Source organism: Octopus bimaculoides, chromosome 11 (genome assembly GCF_046866305.1).
Source record: "Octopus bimaculoides isolate indiv1 chromosome 11, ASM4686630v1, whole genome shotgun sequence".
Classification (NCBI taxonomy): Eukaryota; Metazoa; Mollusca; class Cephalopoda; order Octopoda; family Octopodidae; genus Octopus; species Octopus bimaculoides.
Window position 1 is genome coordinate 9,539,556 of NC_142938.1, and position 23,702 is coordinate 9,563,257.

The 23,702-nt window shown below is 35.8% G+C and overlaps 1 protein-coding gene across 5 annotated transcripts in view; it reads left to right on the forward strand.

Moving 5' to 3' along the window:
- Positions 1–23,702, forward strand: part of LOC106880919 (uncharacterized) — a 76,416-nt gene that overhangs the window by 30,577 nt on the left and 22,137 nt on the right. For all 5 annotated transcript variants that reach the window (XM_089359456.1, XM_089359457.1, XM_089359458.1 and 2 more), the window contains one exon: positions 9,667–10,862. In XM_089359456.1, coding sequence (XP_089215582.1) covers positions 9,667–10,862 — 1,196 coding nt within the window. The remainder of the gene's footprint in view (positions 1–9,666; positions 10,863–23,702) is intronic.

Sequence of the window (23,702 nt, forward strand, 5' to 3'; positions counted from 1 at the left end):
GAGCTGCTATTTTTTTTATACATAAACTGGTGTCATCATCTCAAATCAAAATGGTGTCTAATTTTAGATAGGCTGAATGTAGAAAATACAATGCCAGTGGGAGACTGCAATCATGACCTTTGAAAAATATTGTTTTGGCACTTAACCTTTCAACAACTGTGTCTCTGTATCTGTATATTGCTGATGGATTGACAGATTGGTTAAATCATATGATAAAATGCCTTGTAGTATTTGTGACAGTTTACTTTCTGAGTTCAAATCCTGCCAAGATTGACTTTGCATTTCCTCTTTATATGGATACCGGTCAACTACTGGGTTGATATATTTGCTTGTTCCTTCCTACCAAAGTTTCTGGTTTTTGTCTGTGTGAGAAACCATCATCATCATTATCTACTATAATAATACTCTTGTGTTTTTCTCCATCACAACATATGAATGAGAAAGGAAGGGGTCATAGATGAATAAGGAAGGAAGGAGTGATGGCAAACTGGAAGTGGGAGCGTTTCAACTCTGTGAGTATATGTGTGTGTGTATGTAAAAGAGAGGTATGTGAATGTTTGTGTGTGTGTGTGTGTGTGTGTGTGTGTGTGTGTGTGTGCGCACAATGGAAGTGAGATGGTGAACATTCAATGCTGAAAAGAAAACTCAAACAGTGTTTCAACTCTGTGTGAGTATATGTGTGTGTGTGTAATAGGGAAGTATGTGAATGTTTGTATGTATGAACCAGTGTTCTTTCAGTAACAAATGATGATTGATGTCACATCTCAAAAGATAACCACTAGATAACATTGACAAGTGTATTAATTTGATTTACTATCCATGGACAATGGAACCTGGCACAGCCCTCTGACTTGTCACCTCCTATCAAATTGTCCAACCCATGCCAGCATGGAAAATGGATGTTAAGTGATGTTGATGATGATGATGGTGGTGGTGATATATCCGTAAACAATACATGGTACTTTTTATAAAATATTAGCTTTAGAAAGAATTACTATGCTATTCTTCTATTATTGGACATTCTTCTATTCTTCTATTATTGGACGTAAAGGGGCATAACTAGAAAATAAGTACCAAATGGTCTTTTGGGTCCAGTCTACTGCTTTTGCCATCCCTTGATGGTATTTATATATATGTGTATATATGTGTCTGTACAGAAGTGCATTTTCAACCACAGGTTTCAGGTTCAGTCCTTTTAGGCAGTATCTTGGGCAAGTTTCTTCTACTGTAGCCACAAGCCAGCCAATACCTTGGTAGATAGAAAAGCTTTGATTGAACCAATGCTTTAGGTATCATACGGTGTGATTGAACCTAGAACCATGTGATTGCCATGCACGTACCCATTGATGGTGTTTGTTTGTCATCATTATCATTAGTCTTGTAACTATTTTCCTTATGCCAGCATGGCTCAGATAGTCTTATCTCTTTCATGCTGTTATTGATGATTCTTAGTTTTTTCAGGCCATATATATGTTCACACAGTTTTTCTCATCATGCCTCTACCTTAGTACATTTGTTTAGAAACGATTGGTTTCTACTTTATCCCATTGATTCGTGACATTTTATCTCTCAGCATGAGCTTTATTCAGCCTTATATATGTCCAAACATTCATAATACTATCTCTCTGATGAAGCACGTGATATTTCTAATATCACCCTCACCCCATGCTATATATTTTGATGCCCACTATATATTCAGCAGACTGTATCTTCACAACCCATATGTGTTTTGTTGTACAACATTGCACATCTGGGACATCTCATGTTTGGAAATGAAATCTCTTGTCTATGTTGTGAAGAGGTAAGCTATGTCTTAGTTTCATTTATAGTTTAATTTGTGTTTTTTTTTTAATTCTTGTTATTGAAAAGAATATCTTTTCAAGAACGGTGTTGTGGTAGAATTGATAGAGTGACAATCACAATACTTTGATATCTAATAATGTTTCACTACATTTTGAATTCATATTTTATCAAGGTTGATGAAATAAAAAAAATAGTCAATGACGATATTCTCACCAAAATTCATGGTCTTGTGACTATGACAGAAATATTAGTATGCTGTTTACAGTTTTTTTTTTCACTCCTGTGAGTACAAAGTAAACTCCATTTAAGTGTGGTCTTTCATTCCGTTTTGTTTCCCAGTTGTGGCTATATTTCTGTCCATAACTCTAATCTGTCAGAAAGTCATTTGAGCTGATTGATTGTGAATTTTGATACTTGATTTTATTCTTTCCAATAGATAACTTTCTAAGCTTGAACAAACTGCTAGTCCTTTTGACTCTGATAAAATATTTACATGCATGCATGCACACACACACACACACACACACACACACACACACACACACACACACACACTAGACTTCATCAGTGGAACATAGTCTGTTACTGCAAATATATATATATATATATAAAATCTGAAGTAAACTCTAAATTTAAATTATATATATCATCATCGTTTAACGTCCGCCTTCCATGCCAGCATGGGTTGGACGATTTGACTGAGGACTGGTGAAACCGGATGGCAACACCAGGCTCCAGTCTGATTTGGCAGAGTTTCTACAGCTGGATGCCCTTCCTAACGCCAACCACTCAGAGAGTGTAGTGGGTGCTTTTACGTGTCACCCGCACGAAAACGGCCACGCTCGAAATGGTGTCTTTTATGTGCCACCCGCACAAGCCAGTCCAGGGGCACTGGCAACGATCTCGCTCGAAAATCCTACAGGAGCCAGTCAGGCGGTACTGGCAACGGCCACGCTCAAAATGGTGCATCTCATGTGCCACCCGCACAAGAACCAGTCCAGGGGCACTGGCAACGATCTTACTTGGCTTGCCGGGTCTTCTCACGCACAGCACATTTCCAAAGGTCTCGGTCAGTAGTCATCGCCTCGGTGAGGCCCAATGTACGAAGGTCTTGCCTCACCACCTCAGCCCAGGTCTTCCTGGGCCTACCTCTTCCATGGGTTCCCTCAACTGTTAGGGTGTGGCACTTTTTCACGCAGCTATCCTCCTCCATTCTCACCACATGTCCATACCAGCACAATCGTCTCTCTTGCACGCCACAACTGATGCTTCTAATGTTCAGTTTTTCTCTCAAGATACTTACACTCTGACGGGTATTCACATTGACATTACACATCCAACGGAGCATACTGGCTTCATTCCTTGCGAGCTTACGTATGTCCTCAGCAGTTACAGCCCATGTTTCACTGCCATGTAGCATGGTTGTTTGTACGCATGCGTTATACAGTCTGCCTTTTACTCTGAGTGAGAGTCCCTTTGTCGCCAGCAGGGGTAAGAGCTCTCTAAACTTTGCCCAGGCTATTCTTATTCTAGCAGCTACACTTTCAGCGCACCCACCCCCACTACTAACTTGGTCGCCCAGATAGCGGAAGCTATCGACTACCTCTAGCTTTTCACCCTGGAATGAGATAGAAATTGTTTCCTGTTTGTTTACAGTCTCTCTCTCTCTCTCTCTCTCTCTCTCTCTCTCTCTCTCTCTCTCTCTCTCTCATATATATATATATATATATATATATCTATATATACTTACATACATGTATATATATCTACACACAAACACACGTATTAAAAAGGTATCTATGTGCACCCACAGCAATGTGTAATGCAGTGTAGTGCAGATGACAGAGATTGAACTCAGAAACTGTAGCTTAGGCTGAAACGAAGAGCAGAAAGTGAAACTCACCCGTTTGCTTTTGCCTGAGACTTTGTTGTTCATTCGATTTAGACAAGCGGAGACTTGGAAACTGATGTTAACAACTTTGTGGTTCTCGGTGAATAATGGGTGGCTCTGTGCCACCGTTACGAGACAGACTCTATTTGAGTGTATCATATATATATATATATATATATATATATATATATATGCAGAGAGAATAAGTATCGGTCCTAGTGAGGTCAATTTTACTATATCCATTCTCTGAAATATCTGATTTAACTATTTAAAGGAAATTGTGAGCAGAGATGAAGATTGCAGATGGATGCATTCCTATAGAGGTAGAATAAAAGAAAATGTTGACCATGAATTAAGACACAGTGGAATGGAAGTAGCTCTTATTTTACTTCTAGAGCCAGGTTTCTTAACTCGGTATGATCTCATGATACATAAACATCCTGTATACATCTTTAGTCCTCTAAAATTTTTTCAGTAACGGTTAGACCACATTTCACTGATGAAGCCTAATAAAATGCAAACATAAACATATGTGAAGTTGTCACAATACTTTCAAAAGACTGGAAAGTACAACAGCTGAAATATTGTGACTACAATAATCAAGATGAGGACACTAGTTGCATATATTATTAGAATTTATTGATATGTAAATATATAAAACTATATTTAGTATATAAGAATTTTAATTTCTCAGCTCAGAAATTCAAAATGAAAATGATATAATTTGAAACCCTGAAACTATATTCATGCTGTGGTCCTGAACAAAAAAACAAAAAAATCTGAACTAATAAATTGTCATAATTAACTAACATTTTTATGTAAACTTGTATTCTCTAATGTTTAGGAGGAAATATTAATTTTCTTGTTTGTGTCGCTTCATGAGAACATATAAGTACATTTAAAGTTTATTTGTAAATGCCAAGTTGTTCCAACCCACATTCTTCCTAGCATGATTAGGTGATTTGCAATATAATGGGCTAATTCATTAATTAGCCGTCTCCTGTTTTGTAATTATGTATGTGTGTGCATATACATCCATACACACATGAATGCACACACATGGGAAATAACAACAAAATTATAATATTTTTCCCATGCTAAGATAATTTTTTTAGGGTCTATCATAACTTCAGTGTGGACCATTACTCTAGTAGCCACCAATCACTTTAGTATTGGCCATCAGCCACTCCAGTTTGAAACAATACTACAGTACCAACACCCCCTAATCTATCAACTACTTGCGTTGAGAGAACAACTATCCTTCCATTATGAAATATGAATGCACTCTATTTTTCTGTTGCTTACTCTAAATCAAATACATTCCCTTGGATTCGATATAAGGTAAAAATATTTGTAAATCATTGTTCTAATTCAAACTAGCAGAGTTTAGGATATTCTCTCTTAGTTCTTTCTAAATACTTTTATTATGTTCATTCAGCTGAAATTGAGACAGTTGAAACTAGTTTTTGACTGCATGTTATTGTACCAAGCTAGCAAAGATCATTTTGATTAATTTCAGACATGTGGTTGAATGTGTTGTTAAGTTTATGTGACTGACATTAGCACAGTCAGTTGGTCTTAATCATATTAACTAATGAAGAAAGCTTAAGATATTTTGATTTATTTAGGTTATAAGTTTATGTAAAGTGGTTAGGGTAGGAATGTCGGGTAAAATAAATATTTTGTCCCTTGAACTTGTACTTTAATTATTTATTACATCAACAGGCCTATAAAACATTACTACTATGCACTCTTGTATTTAGCAGATATGATTTGAATGTGTCAGTCTTTGTTTCATCAATATCTTTTCTTTCTTTTGGTGTCTGTTATGTTATTTCTTTCATCTTTGTAGAGTTGATGAAATAGCTACCAATCAAGTACTGGTATTAATGTTATCAGTGACACTCTATTCACAATTCTGTAGCCCTGTGCTTATGGCAGAATTGTTAGCAAGCCAGGCAAAATGCTTAGCAGTACTTTGTATGTCTCTATGTTCTGAGTTCAAATTCCACCAAGGTCGACTTTGCCTTTGATCTTTTCAGGATTGATAAATTAAGTACCAGTCAAGTACTGGGGTCAATGTGATCGACTTACTCCCTCCCCACAAATTTCAGGCCTTGTACCTATATTATTACTATTACTATCATTATCATTATTAATATTATTATCTGTTATGTTCTGAGTTCAAATTCCGCCGAGGTCGACTTTGCCTTTCATCCTTTCAGGGTCGATAAATTAAGTACCAGTGAAAACAAAAAGCTTTCAATTCTCTTCAGTATACAAGCGGCCCTCAAAAAACTTTCTGTAATAAAAGTGGTTTGCAATGTAATTCGAAGTGGCCAGGCCTGGTCTAGTACTTTTTAATCTCTCAATCTAATGCCATATGAACTCTGATTCACAATAAAATAGACCCCCAAATGCACTGTGATATCTTCCCGCTGGTGATATTCCTCTACCCAGCGCACACCATCAAAGTGTCACTGAGGTGCAAATATACGAAGCCCAATATACCCATCATGACTACCCATCTGATAAGGGCACACCAGGCATAAGCATCACAGGTATATGTACATGACATGGTGATCTCATATCAAAATAGACAGCATATGACCTTGCAGGTGGGGCCCAGTTAGAATTTTCTTAAGGTCAAGTAGCCCAATGTAACTGAGTTAAATATGAATACATGCCTGCCAATAGTATTTTGAGAATGTGATCAAAGTAATTATATTGAAAATGAAATAAAAACAGCTGGATCATTGACTTTGGGAAGCATTGTTCTGAGCATTTTCACCATCATCATCATCATCATCATCATCTCTATTACTGTTGCTGTTATTTTCATCATTTTGTTTTTTTATGAAACTTGTTTCATGAACAAATGGTTCTTGACTTTGATTAGCACCTTTGGTGGGTTTAATTCTCTAAGATTTGTTTGAAATATATATTTTTATTTCCTTTGAGTAAGAAAATTCTATCCTTAATCAGTCTTCCAGTTTAATATTATCACCTGGTCCTTTTAGTGGCATCTGCTCTGTTGCAAGCAATTAGATCAAGTCTCCAATCTAAAGATAACTCAATATCTTGATCTGTTGCTTTGTACTGAAGCAACTCATCTGTCATAGTTTCTTCCTTCCTTCCTTTCTGCCTCCAGTCTTTAATGCAGAAAGATCATGGGTGCTGCTTTTCATCCTCTAAGCCCTTAAAAAAAGATCATCTTTTGCTCATGCAGTCATAGCAGATCAGTGGCGGTGCAATGGCCCAGTGGTTAGGGCAGCGGACTCACGGTCATAGGATCGCGGTTTCGATTCCCAGACCGGGTGTTGTGAGTGTTTATTGAGCGAAAACACTTAAAGCTCCACGAGGCTCCGGCAGGGGATGATGGCGAACCCTGCTGTACTCTTTCACCACAACTTTCTCTCACTCTTTCTTCTTGTTTCTGTTGTGCCTGTAATTCAAAGGGTCAGCCTTGTCACACTGTGTCACGCTGAATATCCCCGAGAACTACATTAAGGGTACATGTGTCTGTGGAGTGCTCAGCCACTTGCACGTTAATTTCACGAGCAGGCTGTTCCGTTGATCGGATCAACTGGGACCCTCGTCGTCGTAAGCGACGGAGGGCCAACAATAACATAGCAGATCAAATAAGGCTCATACAAATCTGGAGTTACAATCACCAAAGATCTTTAGTTGTAAAACTTACATTATAAAAATGATGTAACAACAAATTTATCCCATCTCTTCCACAAACTAGTTTTGTTCCTGTTATCTTCTTGCTTTCAAACTCACAACAGTCCTTAGAATTCTATTACCATGAACCATCACGAGCACCCTTAAACATCACTCTACATCTATACACTTATCTGTATATTTGCCGCCACTTTTCATTATACTTTTCAAGTTCCTATATTTTGTTAAGTAGGACTTATCTTTCATATTTCTTCTCCCCCTCACCGTACTTTCTCTCATATTTCTTTTAATATTGTTTTCTCCCTTTAGTCTCCTCTAGAAGACTATTGTTACAAACAGTCACATGAGGACAATAGCATGACACTTATTTGTTGTTTTTTTTCTTCTCCCATCTCACTTGTTAGCTACTTTGGAAAATATTTTCACATGTCACAGATATGTTGCAGGATAATGTTTTGTCTAGATGTTGGCTACTATGTAATGCTGTGCAGCATTACATAGAGTAGTGGTAGGTAATGGGGGCTCTTGAAACTGATGTTATAGTCTATACCTATTAGATCTTTTATCTTTTGTTTCAGTCATTGGACCGTGGCCATTCTAGGGCAGCACCTTGACCCCAGTGCTTCTGTCTTTCTTTTATTTTTGATACTTATTCTTTCAATCTCTTATGCCAAATCACTAAGTTATGGAGACATAAGCAAACCAGCACTGGTTGTCAAACAGTGTATGGTAGACAAACACAGACACACACACACACACACATTCATATATATATATATATATATATATATATATATACATATATGTATGTATAGAATGAGCTTCAACAGTTTCCATCTACCAAGTTTACTCAAGGCATTGGTTTGCTTGGGGCTATAGTAGAAGACACTTGCCCAAGATACAGTGGGACTGAACCCAAAACTATGTGGTTGCAAAATGAGCTTCTTAACCACACAGCTATGCTTTCACCTGTGTTTATTTATCTATTGACATCCTCAGAAACACAATTACTGCAAGATATTCAACACAGCTACTGTTAAACTTTCATATTCAACTACACCAAACTAGCAAACAGTATTGTACAATTGTTTTGTTGTTTTTCACATTGCATTATATGTTTTACAATGGGATAAAGTTTGTTTTAACACAGTCATTGACCATGAATTTAAGTTTCATATTCTTGTGACACAGTATGACATTTTCATTGAGGCTTCTTCAACATTGCCAAAGCTTTGCTGCTATGCCATTTGATTCAGGACATTTGTTCTTTTCCAGATCTCTCTCTCTCTCTCCCTCCAACACAATTTTGATGTCGATCATTTTGATTTCTTTCTGTTTACTTAACATCTGTTGTCTCTTTGTATAAAGATATAGCAGTATTTTTTTCCCCTTTCCCTTATGTCTTTCTCTTCATAAGCATATTACTATTTTTGTCTCTGATAACATCATTTCTTGGTGCAAATTTTTCTGGTTATTGACTTCACTGTTTTGGAAACATTTTTAATAACGCATGTTATTAAATTTATTTCAGTCTCATCACAAATTGTCCATGCTTTTCTGGATTGGTTCTTTTCATCACAGTTTGAAATTCATGTTTTGGCTGATGATATCATTCTTTAAAATCAGATGTTTTCATACCAATGGTTTTTACAGATCTTTCTTGAATTTTATTTTATACCTCTATTACTCACTTCAATTTTTTCTTTTTTTATGGTAAAAAATGTTTCTGTTATTTCAAAACCATGTTTTCAACTTAAATCCAGTTTTGAGTGGCTTTCTTCTTATTGTCAAAGTTTATCGATTTCTTTGTATTATTTTAATAGGCACAGGCCTAGCTGTGTGGCTAAGAAGTTTGCTTTGCAACCCCATGGTTTTGGGGTCAGTTTCAGTGTGTGGCACCTTGGGCAAGTTTCTTCTATTATAGCTCTGGACCAACCATTGCTTTGTAAGTGAATTTTGTTGACGGAAACTGTGGAAGCCCATCATGTGTGTGTATTTTTTGTTCACCCCACTGCTTCATAACCAATGTTGGTTTGTTTATGTCACTGTAACTTAGCAGTTCAGTAAAAGAGACAGATAGAATAAGTACCAAATTCAAAAAATAACTATGGAGGTCTACTGTTTTGAAGCTGTCCATCACAGCTTTTGTTTGCTCACTTGGAGTGTACTCCTCTAACCTTTGTCTTGAATAACTTTGTATTAAATTGTTTAATTTTACAAATGAAATGTTATAAGCTATCTTATTAACATTGAATTAACATAAAAATTGTTTCTTTTTATTTCAGTGTCAGATGAAGCTGCTTACAATGAAAAGTTTGGATATGGAGAGAAGCAGATATCCAGTGCTGGCCTGGAAATAACCCACAATGGAAATTCGGAAATGGAACAAAGCACTAAAGCTGGAAACAGTTCTAAAGTGTCACATCGGAATAAGCGAAGATCTAAAACTTCATCTGTCCTGAAATGGCTTTCAAGGAAATTTCATTTATCATCTAAACGTATTGAGGAAGACTTTGACAGAGGTATTTGTCCTTCCCATAAAAACACAGACACATTAACACATATCAAACACAATTATCCTCAGAAAGCTAGCAGTACTGGTAACTTATATTCTGATTCTGCGAATCGCTACTTAGGTGAAGTTTCAGACTATGTAAATATCGGTAAATCAGAACACAGAAAGTCTGTTACATTAGAACCTGTTCTGTTGTCATATAAGTCATCAAACCATTTATCAGACTTAGATAATCATAATTTAAGGAATTTTAGTTCGTGTGGAACACTTGAAATGTGCAACAGTGCAGAGAACAATACAATCATGACTTTCCAAACTAAATTAGTTGAGGGTGAGAGTGATGTCCTTCCGCAAAGTGACACTCCTTCTCTGTTACCCCACAACTCTGCTGTGACTGTAAAGAGCCATTCTGTGACATCAAGACTGTCTGAAGAAGCTGCTATTAAAATGCTCCCTTCTGAATTCCCCACTGTTTCAGTTTCAGAAAGAAATATGCCCCATGCAGAAAAATGTATCAAATTTCTATCAGAACATAATTTTAATGAACAAAGCAAACAAATTTCAATTGCTCAAACTGAACGGAAAATGCAATTGTCTGTCTCACCTGTTATATCAAAATACCCTTCATCAAGTAGCCCCATCAGCAGTCTATGTAGCACCGAATGTGATTCAGCTATTGAAACTCTTAGTCCCGATGAGGAATGGCCAGAAATGAAGCCACACCTGGACAAAATTTTACCAAACAAAGATCCAACACACAAAACCACCAATACTGTACCACCCCTTGTTGTAATAACAGACTATGGAGACTCAACTAACGACCCAGTTGAGGTTTCTCATTTAAGAGGCTGCTGTGACCACTTGAATGCGAGCAACCGGAAACTTTCTGACTGTTCTGTAACATCAGATATATCTGATTACTCTACACTTTCAACATGTAGTTCAAGTGAAGAGTCATCACCTAAGGTAAGCTTAATTTTTCATAATTAATATTTTAATAAACTAAAGGCTATTTGCCAACATAATGTGGCTGTCCTGGAAGGGATGACTTTACTGTTGTTTCAGCTCCAGGAAACATCATTTCTAGCTGGCTATACGACACAATATCTGTATCCTTATATTTTCGAACAGGGAGTTCAGCACTAGCACAATGGCTTTTAATGTTAGATACTGCATACAAAACTTTCTTACAGCCATTGTGTTTCACACACTTTCCCCCAATCTGGATGACAATAGATACCATCCTATTCATGGAAGTATAGAAAAAAAAACTGACCCAAAATTGTTTCCAAGATATAGTTTTTCAGCTTAAAAACAAAATACTTATAAGAATAGCATTAGAATTTATACATTTTTCTTGTTCTTTTTTTTTTAGAATTTGTGCACTTTGAGAATTCTTTTTTTTTTTTTTTTTTTTTTGAAAGCATTATTGTCATTCAGTGACAAGGAAATCAATGTACTGTTCATTTCTAGATATTTTTGTCCTCACCACCTCTCATTTCAACTGGTAGGTGTTGTTTGCCCCCCTTGTCAGCTCTGATCAAGCAAACCTTTTGATTGAAAATTTCCCGGCTTATTTTCAACTGCTATGTCAAGAACTTCTTTACCCAAAGTAATCTTCCCTTTTTTTTTTTTAAGAGAGCAGGGTGTAATTTGAGTGAGATTCGACTATTATTTCTTGCAGGTCTACAAACCATGTAAAGCCCCCCCCCCCCCCCCAGTGACTCATGGATGTAGGTATACCAAACAGTTATGTGATATACAAAAATATTAATATTGCAGGATTTTAGTGAAAAAGTTAGAGAGATTTGTATGTGTGTGTTTGAAATAGGTACAATTAATAGGTACTTAATATACATAAGTACAACACGCTCTGATTATGCTGATTATAACTGTCTGATTATACAATATTGGTTTGCAGCTGATATACATCAGTCTTTTAACCATCTGTATACAACTAAGAAAGAACATTAACAGGCTTTCTGTTATATTTCTAATGTATTTTGACAAGAGTATTTTCATTACAGCCATCCAGTCAGGACAATTATCACTGTCATTATCCCTACCACTACCTCATGTTCCTCTAGCCTGCTATAATTCTATTTTCAAAGTGGAATTATATCAAGGAACTATTTTTAGACTAAGGGAAACTACTCTGCATAAACCAAGAGTTCATTTACAAAGAGGAATTCGTACCTTTTAAAAGTGGTGTAAACAAAGCAAAACAAAATGTCTTAACATGAATAAAAATTAAGTTGTGGTTTTATTTTACTTGATATTTACTTCTCAGCCAAGACGCTTGTCATTTTAGGATATATTTTTGCAGGAGTATATTAATAATATTAGTATTTTTGTATATCATATAACTGTTATATGCTATAGATCTTTCCTGTAATCTGACCTGGATACAGTGCAATAATTGGATTGCTGATTGACAACCTAAGCTAGCTGTAGACAAAGGCATCTTTATATATTTTGTGAGGAAAAATCCAGAATCTATCTACTCTCTCCACAACACCAAGCTTAGCTGTCAGGTGAATGTGATTGAGGCACTATTGTCAACAATGATCAGAACTGGACAAATTAAATTTCTAAAAATCATCAAAAAGACAGAAAGCATCTTACCATCACATCGTAAGACCTTCATCACCTGTTTACCAGCTATCTGTTTAAAGCCAGATGTGATTATGGTTTGTTTCCAGTCTAGAACCTACATGATGCCCAGAATATCAATCAGCTGGAAGCTGTCTAGATGTGCAACCAAGCAAATTCTCTTTATCAATCACCATGTCTTAAATGCATTGCCTCTCTGGGCATCAACACACTAAAGTTTCAACATCTAGCAGTTGACTTAGTAGAAGCCCACAAGATTCCATCAGGCATCTACCATATTCTGAATGCCTTGCTTCTCTGGGCATAAATACATTGAAGCTCTGACATCTGGCAACTGACTTGGTAAATACCTACAAAATTATTAACTGTTATGCCAACAACCACCTTGAGCACCTTTTTGAACTCCATGTGTCTAACACACGTGGGCATGCCTACAAAGTCAGAAAACAGCACAGCTCCCATGACTTTTGGAAACATTTTCTCACTCTCTGAGTAGCTGAAGCACAGAACAAACTACCTGCATCAGTTCTTAGCTGCCAAGACATTGCATCCTTTAAAACCTCCATGCTTCCTGAAATTCGCCAACACTACACCTGATATCCTCACCTCCATACACAATTCTATGTACTATACATGCGCCTTTTCTGTCGTTTTTGTTTTATTCTGTGTACTGTGCATTTACTTCTAGCTTTCATTGCTACCTTTCATTATCTAACTTATATCTCTGTTTTCTGTCCCCTCTTTTAACCTATTCTGACAAGTTGTAGTGCACCTGAGCACTGTATTATTAGTATTTATCAGGTGATGTAGTATCAGTACTGACAGAACTAGGTACTATAAATATAAATATTTTATGATACCTAGTGTGTTGATTTGCATTGCTAAATATCAGTTACAATAGAACTGACTTTGTATTTCTTCTTCTTGGTTTTGATAAACAAACACTAGATGGATTGACTAACAGATGGATTGACTAATATTACACAAAGTATTAGAGGTTATGTACCTGTATAACAATTAGTAATCTGAATAAATATTTTCTTCAAATTCATCCACATTGTGTCTCTTCTTTGAATGACAAATTAGGTTTCTATAATGTTCTAGTTGGAATATTTTTTCTTATTAATACTGCTGAAGAGTGTTCAGTGAAGCAGAAACATTTTAAATGAAAAAAAAAATTTTTTTTTGTGTTTGTTTAATTGCTCTTATCATTTACTAGTTTATCATACGTGAATAATTGTTGTTGCTTTAAATTATTGAAGAACAGGGGGCGAGTTTCTAAGTGTTGTTATTGTATAGCTCCCCCCCCCCCCAGTCACACATCATGAAATGGACTATGATCAAGAGTGTTTCATTTTTATATTACTCCAACTGTCTTTCAAGCATTATGTACTTTTTTTTTGAGGTAGTAGTGTGTCATTTGAGGGAGATTTGGCTGCTATTTCTAGCAAGCCAAGCAACCACATAGAGTTTCTCAATGGCATTACTGATAGTCCACAAATGAAGACCTACCTACAGATCTTCAAAATAGATCTCTGTCTGAGCTTTGATTTTCTGTTCAAATATCTGCAGTTAGTAGTTTGTAGGCTGGCTTTGTAGACTGTATTTCAGATGATAAATATCAGACATTATTAGCAAACAGCAGTTGTTAAGGATGCAGCTGCCGAGCCGGAAACTACAGCCTAGAAGACAAGCCTTGTCTTGAAAGATTTGTAGAACTCGACAAGGACGTCCTGCAAACTCTGGTGGAACAAAATTCCATTGTAACTGTTGAAGAACTAGCAGAGAAGCTTGGATTTGGTCATTCAACCATTCATCAACACCTGCGTACTATCGGAAAAGCCAGCAAACTGGGTCAATGTGTTCCTCACAAACATTCTAAGTCTAATTGCGCGCAAAGAGTGAATGTGTGCTCTTCTTTGCTGTCACGTCTCACAAATGAACCTTTTTTTCGACCAAATAGTGACTGGTGATAAGAAATGGGTTCTCTATAAAAATGTTAAGCGCTGAAGACAGTGGGTAGGGAAAAGAAAAACACTGGCACCCCGGGCTAAAGGAGGTCTCCACCCATATGTAAGGTGTTATCTATTTGGTGAGATATGACAGGTTTAATCCACTTTGAGCTTTTAAACCCAAACCAAACGATAACAAAGAAGATCTGTTGCGAGCAGCCTAAGTCAGCGCTAGAAGAAAAACGACCATCTTTGGTTTCAAGATGAAAGGTGTTCTTCCATCAGGATAATGCTCATACGGTGAGGATGATATTCCAAAGGCTGGCACAGTTTGAATGGGAAACGATGCCCCACCCACTATATTCACTGGATATTACGCCATTTGATTATCATTTATTCTGCAGTCTTCAAAATCATTTGGACGGAAAAGATATGAATTCTGTAGACAAGGTCAGAACAGTACTGGAGGGGTATTTTTTGTTATGGACAAGAGAATTTTGGAAGAGGGGCCCTGCAAGTCTACCAGATAGATGGAAGAGCATTGTAGAAAATGAAGGAGAGTACATTTTAGATTAGAAAAGAACTTTGTTTATCTTAATTTTGAAAAATAAAAGAAGTATAAAAAAACTGTATTATTTATGGGATGACCCAATAGTTTCTATCTTCAAAATATTACTCACAAAGCTTTATTTGATTCAAGGCTTAAATAGAAGATACCTGTTCAGATGCCACGTACTGGGATCAAACCCAATGTTGTAAGGTGAACTTCTTCACCACACAGCAATGCCTGCACAGTATCATTATGGAAAAATAACTATAAAATGACTGTAAAACAAAAAAGTTTGCTCCTAAAATATTCACAAGTACTTCGTATATATATTCAGTAGTAGTTCTTCCTTTGTTTCTGTTTTCATTATTATTCCTAATTCACTTTATTATTTGGTTTCATCTTACATAATTAGTCAAGTTTCTGAATACCTCCAAAAGATAGAATATATTAATTATGCATTCCATTATTATAAATATAACAGTCAAAAATAACTACAATCAAGCTAGTCATATAAAACTATTATGTGTACATTATTATCAGGAAGTGAAGATAATCAAGACAGTTCAGTGTCAAATTTCACAATTTATTTTGTTACACTTGGCGTATAGCCAAGTTTCAGCCAAAGTTGACTTTTGATTTGATTCAAATATTTTTCATTCCTCTTGAGTCAATCCAATAAGTACTTGTAGTAATCTATTTACTTCATTCTAATAAATTAGCAACAGTTTGGTTAAAGGAAACTAATAGTGTACATTAACATATATGGCGATAGTAAAATACTAGATTTGGTAGTCAGAATGAGGTCTAGTATTAGCCACACAATATAAGAGTCTTGATAAATATACTACATCAGTTATCATCCTTTGAATTTATATCTTGGGTAACATCACATGTAACAGCATATCATCAATTGATTGGGTAATTACCATGTGAAAGTACTTTCAATTATTACATTTCCAAATAAAAGATTTGTTTGTTTATGCCAACTTTATACGTAATTAGTAATAATTTAATTATTGCATTTTTGATTTCAGTAGGATAAACTAAGTCTTCAAACCTGTTTCAAAACCTAGTTCAAGCTGGTTCATTTCATCTGAGTATTTGAAAGGCATGAATATCACAGCTCATTTTTGTTTCTAGTCAGCAGAAACTAATATTTGCTGCTAGTTTAGAACATCAAACTGGAATCCTTGTCATATTTAATTCCATTTTTTTTCAGGTTCTAAGTTCAAATCCTGCCAAGTTCAATTTCGTCTTTTATCCTTCTGAAGTTAGTAAGAAGTAAGACAGTAGGTTCAAATAACTTTACCTTCCCTGCTACTTCGTCAACATGCATCATTATTTCAAGTGACTAAGTCATTAAAGTACTTCCCTAAATACTTCATTTGTTTGCGTTTGAGTTGAATTTTCGGTAGTATCAATCAACTTCACCTTTTATCTCTATAGTTGATAAAATAAGTACTGATAGCATCTGGCGTCAGTTCAGCCAGGTATATGCCTCTCCCCCAAAATTTGGCTTTGTGGCTGTAACAGAAATTGCTATTCCAAAAAGTATATCATCTCCCGAACTCACTGTTCAAATATACTATCAAGTCATAAGTAGCTGATAATACAATTGTTCAAGAGGCTTGTGATTTGCTCCCATTGTGATTTGCTCCCATTGCCACTGAAAAAAGGTTGGGATTGAGAGATAATTTTTAAGGGCACAAAATAAGTTTACTTTAAGATTCGATAAAATTAAGTCTATCAGTTATTGTACAATAAAATAATCTAAAACTAAGCTGATAACTTGAACAAAAATATTTTGTTTGAATTCGACTAATTTGACTGATAAGTACCCTGTAGATAGATAAGTTCTGTGTTAGGGTTTGGATGGTGATCTCTGTAGTTTTAGCTATAGTTTGATCAAAGTGATTGAAACACTGTTTCAGTGTAATTAGTTTTGAAATTGCATGCCAAATGATCCTGCTATATATGGCTTGGCCTTTTTTTTTTTATCTCTCTCAAGATGATAAAATACATATTTTAATTCAAATTATATCTTTTCTCTACTATAATTTGACCTTGTGTGACAAATATTATAAAATAGAGACAATAATTGGTGAGTTAAGTTCAAGGTCAAGTTTTAATTGATTCCTGATTGTAAATAATGTATTGTGCTACTCTGAACTTGGGAAAACCTACCTTTGAATGCCAGATTTCTTTTAGAACTGCCTGGCTCAAAATGTCAATGCACATAATTAGATTGGTTTGCATGCAAAAGTTTTTACCATAAAACTCTTGATAAATTTAAAACTGGCCATAGCTGATTCAGTATGAGAAAGATTGTCATATGATGAAGTTGTCTTGGTTTGGTTGCCCGTGCATGAGTCCATGTCAGTTTGAATTATATGCAGGTTTGTTGAATGGCTAATTAAGATGTTCACTATGAAGGTAGATGAACATCTATCCTTAGAAGGTGATGAATACATTGAAACACTGGATGGACAAATGTCCATTGTATCTGAAGTGTGTCAGTGTGTACGATGGTCAAGTGCAAAAATAAAGATGCAAAATGAATCGTCAGTTACGTGATTGCACACCATTCTGTATGGAATAAAATTCATAGAAATCAGCAGTGGTAGTAGTTTCATTGAGTTTCCATTGTATAACCATTTTATGATTCAGAACATTCTCATAGGTTGAAAGGAATGCTTACTACACAAAACATTAATTGTGATTTTAAGAAATGTGGAAATTCCTGTTTGACTATAAATCTGAACTGTTTTACATATTAAAAATAGAAAATAGAAAAAAAAGTTATTAAATCAGTTAAAATGTATCTTTCACCTGTTTATACTTTTATGTTTTGTGACAATGTAGGAGACATAAATTTATCTCGTTAAGTAGAGCATTAATAAAGAAATAGCTTGTGTGTTGTGTGTGTATATATAGATAAATATGTGTGTGTGTGTGTGTGTGTGTATATATATATATATATATATACTAGCAGAAATACCCGGCTTTGCCCGGGTTAAAGAGAATAATGAAATCTAAAAACGCCGTCTAGACTACGCAACCCTCAACTGTTAGTAGCTACGATACCATATTTCTGCATTAATAACTCTCCAATCCATGCCAGCATGGAACATAGACATTAAATGGAATGCCAGTCTCTCATCTAGGAGGGCCTTTAAATCAATGTTACCAACTGGGGACTATGTGTGTCGTAGTGATAATAAAAAGACCCAAAGGAGGTCTGCAACGAAATAATTTTACTCAACACTTTGCAAGTGAATCAGTGGAGGCAAAGATGCGTCTCATTTACTTGACAATTTATGCACCACATTGCAGAAATCACAATGTAAGTATATCTGAAAGGGTAGTCTTACACTGTTATACCGTTGAATTACAAATAATGCTCATCTGTTATGTTCGAGTTAAAATTTCATCAACATCAAAAATATATGAATGTTCATGGGAGTTATGGCCGTTATACATAGAATATAATTTCCAAATTTCATAAAGATCCGTTCAGTACTTTTGACGTAGTTTTGGATAAGAAAACAAATGACTAATGTGTGTGTTTGTGTGCATGTGTTTGTGTGTGATGGGTGTATATATGTATAGATATCTGTATGCATGTATATATATGTATATATGTGTACATATTACATGTACATCTATATATATATATATACATCTACACATATGTATACATATACATGTATGCATATAGATCTATATCTATATATATATCTATGCATATACGTGTACATATACATGTATATGTATACATATACATCTCTTTCTCTCTTTCTCTCTTTCTCTCTCTCTGAAAGTTTCTGTCATTACAGTATCGAAATGTGATTGTTTCAGTTAGTGGAATAACGTGTACATATACATCTACATGTATACATATACATCTCTCTCTCTCTCTTTCTCTCTTTCTCTCTCTCTCTCTCTGAAAGTATCTGTCATTACAGTATCGAAATGTGATTGTTTCAGTTAGTAGAATAGTTTCATTTTTAAAGTGAAAGTATTTGACATGAGTGTTTTTGTTTCACTTTTGACACGTAATACTTAAATAGTGGAGGAGATATTATGTTGCCGTGTGCTCGAACTCTGCAAGAAGTTAATAATTTTTTTTTGACTAAAACACAACTGGAACCCTAAGTAAGGCATCTGTAAAGTTTGAATGAAATTGGTTGCGTAGTTCTCGAGTTTTAGGGATTCACACAGACAGACAGACACACATTCTCATTTTTATATATATATATATATATATATATATATATATATATATATATATATATATATATATATATATATATATATATATATATATATATATATATATATATATATATATAGATAGATAGATAGATAGATAGATAGATAGATAGATAGATAGATAGATAGATAGATAGATAGATAGATAGATAGATAGATAGATAGATAGATAGATAGATAGATAGATAGATAGATAGATAGATAGATAGATAGATAGATAGATAGATAGATAGATAGATAGATAGATAAATATATATATATATATATATATATATATATATATATATATATATAGCGAGATCGTTGCCGGTGCCCCTGGGCAGGCTTGCGGGTGACACATGAGGTTTTTCGAGCGAGATCGTTGCCGGTGCCCCTGGACTGGCTCTTGTGCGGGTGGCACATAAAAGACACCATTTCGAGCGTGGCCGTTTTCATGCGGGTGACACGTAAAAGCACCCACTACACTCTCTGAGTGGTTGGCGTTAGGAAGGGCATCCAGCTGTAGAAACTCTGCCAAATTAGATTGGAGCCTGGTGTTGCCATCCGGTTTCACCAGTCCTCAGTCAAATCGTCCAACCCATGCTAGCATGGAAGGCGGACGTTAAACGATGATGATGATATATATATATAGATAAATATCATCATCATCATCATCATCGTCGTCGTTTAACGTCCGCTTTCCATGCTAGCATGGGTTGGATGATTTGACTGAGGACTGGTGAAACCAGATGGCTGCACCAGGCTCCAATCTGATCTGGCAGAGTTTCTACAGCTGGATGCCCTTCCTAACACCAACCACTCAGAGAGTGTAGTGGGTACTTTTATGTGCCACCGGCACAAGGGCCAGTCAGGCGGTACTGGCAATGACCACGCTTGAATGGTGCTTTTTACATGCCACCGGCATGGGAGCCAGTCAGACGGCACTGGCAATGACCATGCTTGAATGGTGCTTTTTACATCCCACTGGCATGGAACCAGTCAATTCTACTCTCTATCTCACTTGGGCGGTGGGTGTCTTTGTCTTGTAAGTTACCTGGTGACCTCACTGGTGCTGATGTTGTGTAAAAAAGCACCCAGAACAGTTTTTTTTCTTTACAGTAAATGTTTCTATTTTCGCTTTTGTTAAACACAATATTTTAATCATTTATAAATATTTTTAAGTGAATGTGATTTTGAAAAATCTAAGTTGTTTGTACAGTAAGTATTTATATTTTAGCTTTCTTTAAACAGACAATATTTTAATGTTTTTTTAAAATTATTTTCAAGAAACTTTTTTTGGCATGTTTAGAAAATATTCTAAAGTGAAATAAACTTTAAAAATATGGTAAATATTTTGTAAAAGACCTGTTCGTAACCTCAGTGTGAAATAGTTTTTTTGGAGTGCATACATGGTATCTCACCTCGAAAGATTTGGCTGCTATTTCTAGCATGCCCTGCTACCAAGTAACAACTGTTTGCAATAAAGGTCTTGAAATAGCTGTTATGTGGTAGCAGGGTGTGTAAGAAATAGCAGCCAAATCTTTTCTTTTCTGGGGAAAGGAGCCGTTTACACATGATTTCGATGTCACGTTCATTGAAAGCATGCGAAATAACCTGGAAAAGGCAAAAAACAAAAAAAAACTCCACAAAATTATAACTCTGTTGCTGGAAAACTCAGAGTTCCCGGTGACCCCATTGGGTAGTCTAGTCTGTCTATATACACAGCATTGGCCAAAAATCTATACATATATTCTATAGTCATTCATTGTTCATTGCTTGCATATATATGTGTGTGTGTGTACTCCCCAACTTAGGATGGTATTAGGGACTGATAAACACATTGCTAGTCAAAATGAAGCTTTATATAAATACAGAAAAATATGAAAAATGAAAATAGAGCTTGTCTTATATTTTGTGGCCTACATACACATACAACCTGGCATTGTTGGTGATGTAGGACTGGTTTTGTTGGAGTTAAATAGGAAAAAGGCAAGAAGAATAGGGTTTTCAATTGTGTATGAGGCAGCAAAACTTGTTGAATGCACAGATTAGGTAACAGGTGCTGGAGGATCAGAAAAAAGAGCACAAACAGATAAAGGCTTATTTTAAAAATGTACTTATTGTAGACTAAAAAAGAATGTGTCTTTTCATTTATATTTAGACATAGCTTCCTAAGCTTGCCTTTCAAAAGTGCTGAATGTTAACAACCAGACCTAAAATATTTGCACTACCTTAGCAAGTGCAGTGGATCCTTTTGCCAGGTGTCTAGTTTTTGATTTCTTTGATGTATCTTAAACTTCATCACCAGTCCCCCCCACACTTGACCTCACTTTTTTTTTTCTTTTTCTTCTTTTCCAACTTTTTATTCAGGAGATATTCAGCTTTCAACTGTTCGACACGATTTTCATCAACTATAAATCAAATTGTTTTGTGAATGCTACGATTTGATACAAATGACATGATATTCTCTATATGAAAGCTTTTCAAGGTGTTCACATAGGTTTTTTCCAACACATTTTCCTAAATACTGTTTATGTATTATTTTGTAACACACTTTAGCAATGTTCCAAATTGCATTCAAAATGTAATGTTTCCAAAAATCATGGAGTGAAGTTTTGTGTCTATTGTATCAATCAATTTGGCAAAGATTATTTGTCCATAATCTTTGAAAATATGCATGGTGCCTTTTGATCCATGGATAAGATTAACAGTATCATGTTTGTGAGTGGTGGGGTAGGTACTACGATTCCATCATTGAAATGGTATAGATGACTTGGTGCATTATCTAAAATTAATAAAATTTTAATGCAATTTTCTTATAATATTTCTTTACTCTATTTTATATTACTTGTTTCAGTCATTGGACTACGGCATGTGGGGCACCACCTTGAAGGGTTTTGGTGAACAAATCAACCCTCAGTACTTATTTGTTTTTTTTTTTATTTGGTGCTTACTCTGTTGTCTCATACTGGGCTATGATCTTTAATTTTCTTTCAAAATTGATTGATTTTTCTTTTTCTCCACACTCCCACTACTAGCCGGAGATTCACTTTAACACTTGAAGTTTTGGGGTTAATGCACAACAGGTACACACAGAAAAAATTAAACTAGAAGGAAAATTGAAATAAACATCACTAAGCCATGCAGTGAATGAGAGGGAGAGAAAGTACAATGTGATTTTCAAGGGAGCACAAATGTAAGCAAGCACATAGAAATGCACACAAACACACACACAGGTTACTTTCAGGTTCATCTTCCAAATCCATTTACAAGTTCAGAGAGCTCCTACCTCTGCTGGTAATTAAGGGCTTCTCTCTTAGAGTAAAAGGCAGATTGTATGATGCCTGTGTGCGAACAGCCATGCTACACAGCAGTGAAACATGGGCTGTGACCATCGAGGACATGCGTAGGCTTGAAGGAAATGAAACTAGTATGCTTTGCTTAAGGTGCAATGTCAGTGTGCATGTATAACAGAGTGTAAGCATCTTGAGAGCAAAGTTGGGCATAAGAGGCATCAGATGTGGTGTGCAAAAGAGACGACTGCACTGGTATGGTCATGTGATGCATATGAACGAGGACAGCTGTGTGAAGAAGTGTGAAGCTATGACTGTGGAGGGATCCTGTGGAAGAGGTAGACCCAGGAAGACATGGGACAAGGTGGTTAAGCACGATCTTTGAACACTGAGCCTCATGGAGGTGATGACAAGTGACTGAAACCGTTGGTGATATGCCGTACTTGAGAAGATTCATGAAGCCAAGAGAAATTGTAGCTGTGGCCAATGCTGGTGTCATTTAACTGTGTTAGTGGCATGTAAAAAGCACCCATTACACTCTTGGAGTGGCTGGCATTAGAAAGGGCATCCATGCCAAATCAGACAGGAACTTGGTGCAGTTATCCAGCTTACCAGTTTCAGTCAAACTGTTTTGCCAGCATGGAAAGCAGACACTAAATGATGATGATGATGATGTGTCCATGTGCATGTACATATGTGTCTATCTATCTATCTATCTATCTATCTATCTAAAAGCACCCACTACACTCTCGGAGTGGTTGGCGTTAGGAAGGGCATTCAGCTGTAGAAACTCTGCCAAATCAGATTGGAGCCTGGTGTTGCCATCCGGTTTCACCAGTCCTCAGTCAAATCGTCCAACCCATGCTAGCATGGAAAGCGGACGTTAAATGATGATGATGATGATATACATATATATATATATATATATATATATATATATATATATATTCTGTATATCTGTGCTCTTGTATATACTATTTGTGCCCCAGACTACACATGCAAAAATAAATTCTCACAAATAATTATAAAGCCTGCATCAGACAAACCAAAATAAACAAAAACAGATATGTAAATTGCATTAACCTTTGCACTCATACATACACAACGTATAGACAGACAAATAGATACCCAATACACACACACACAC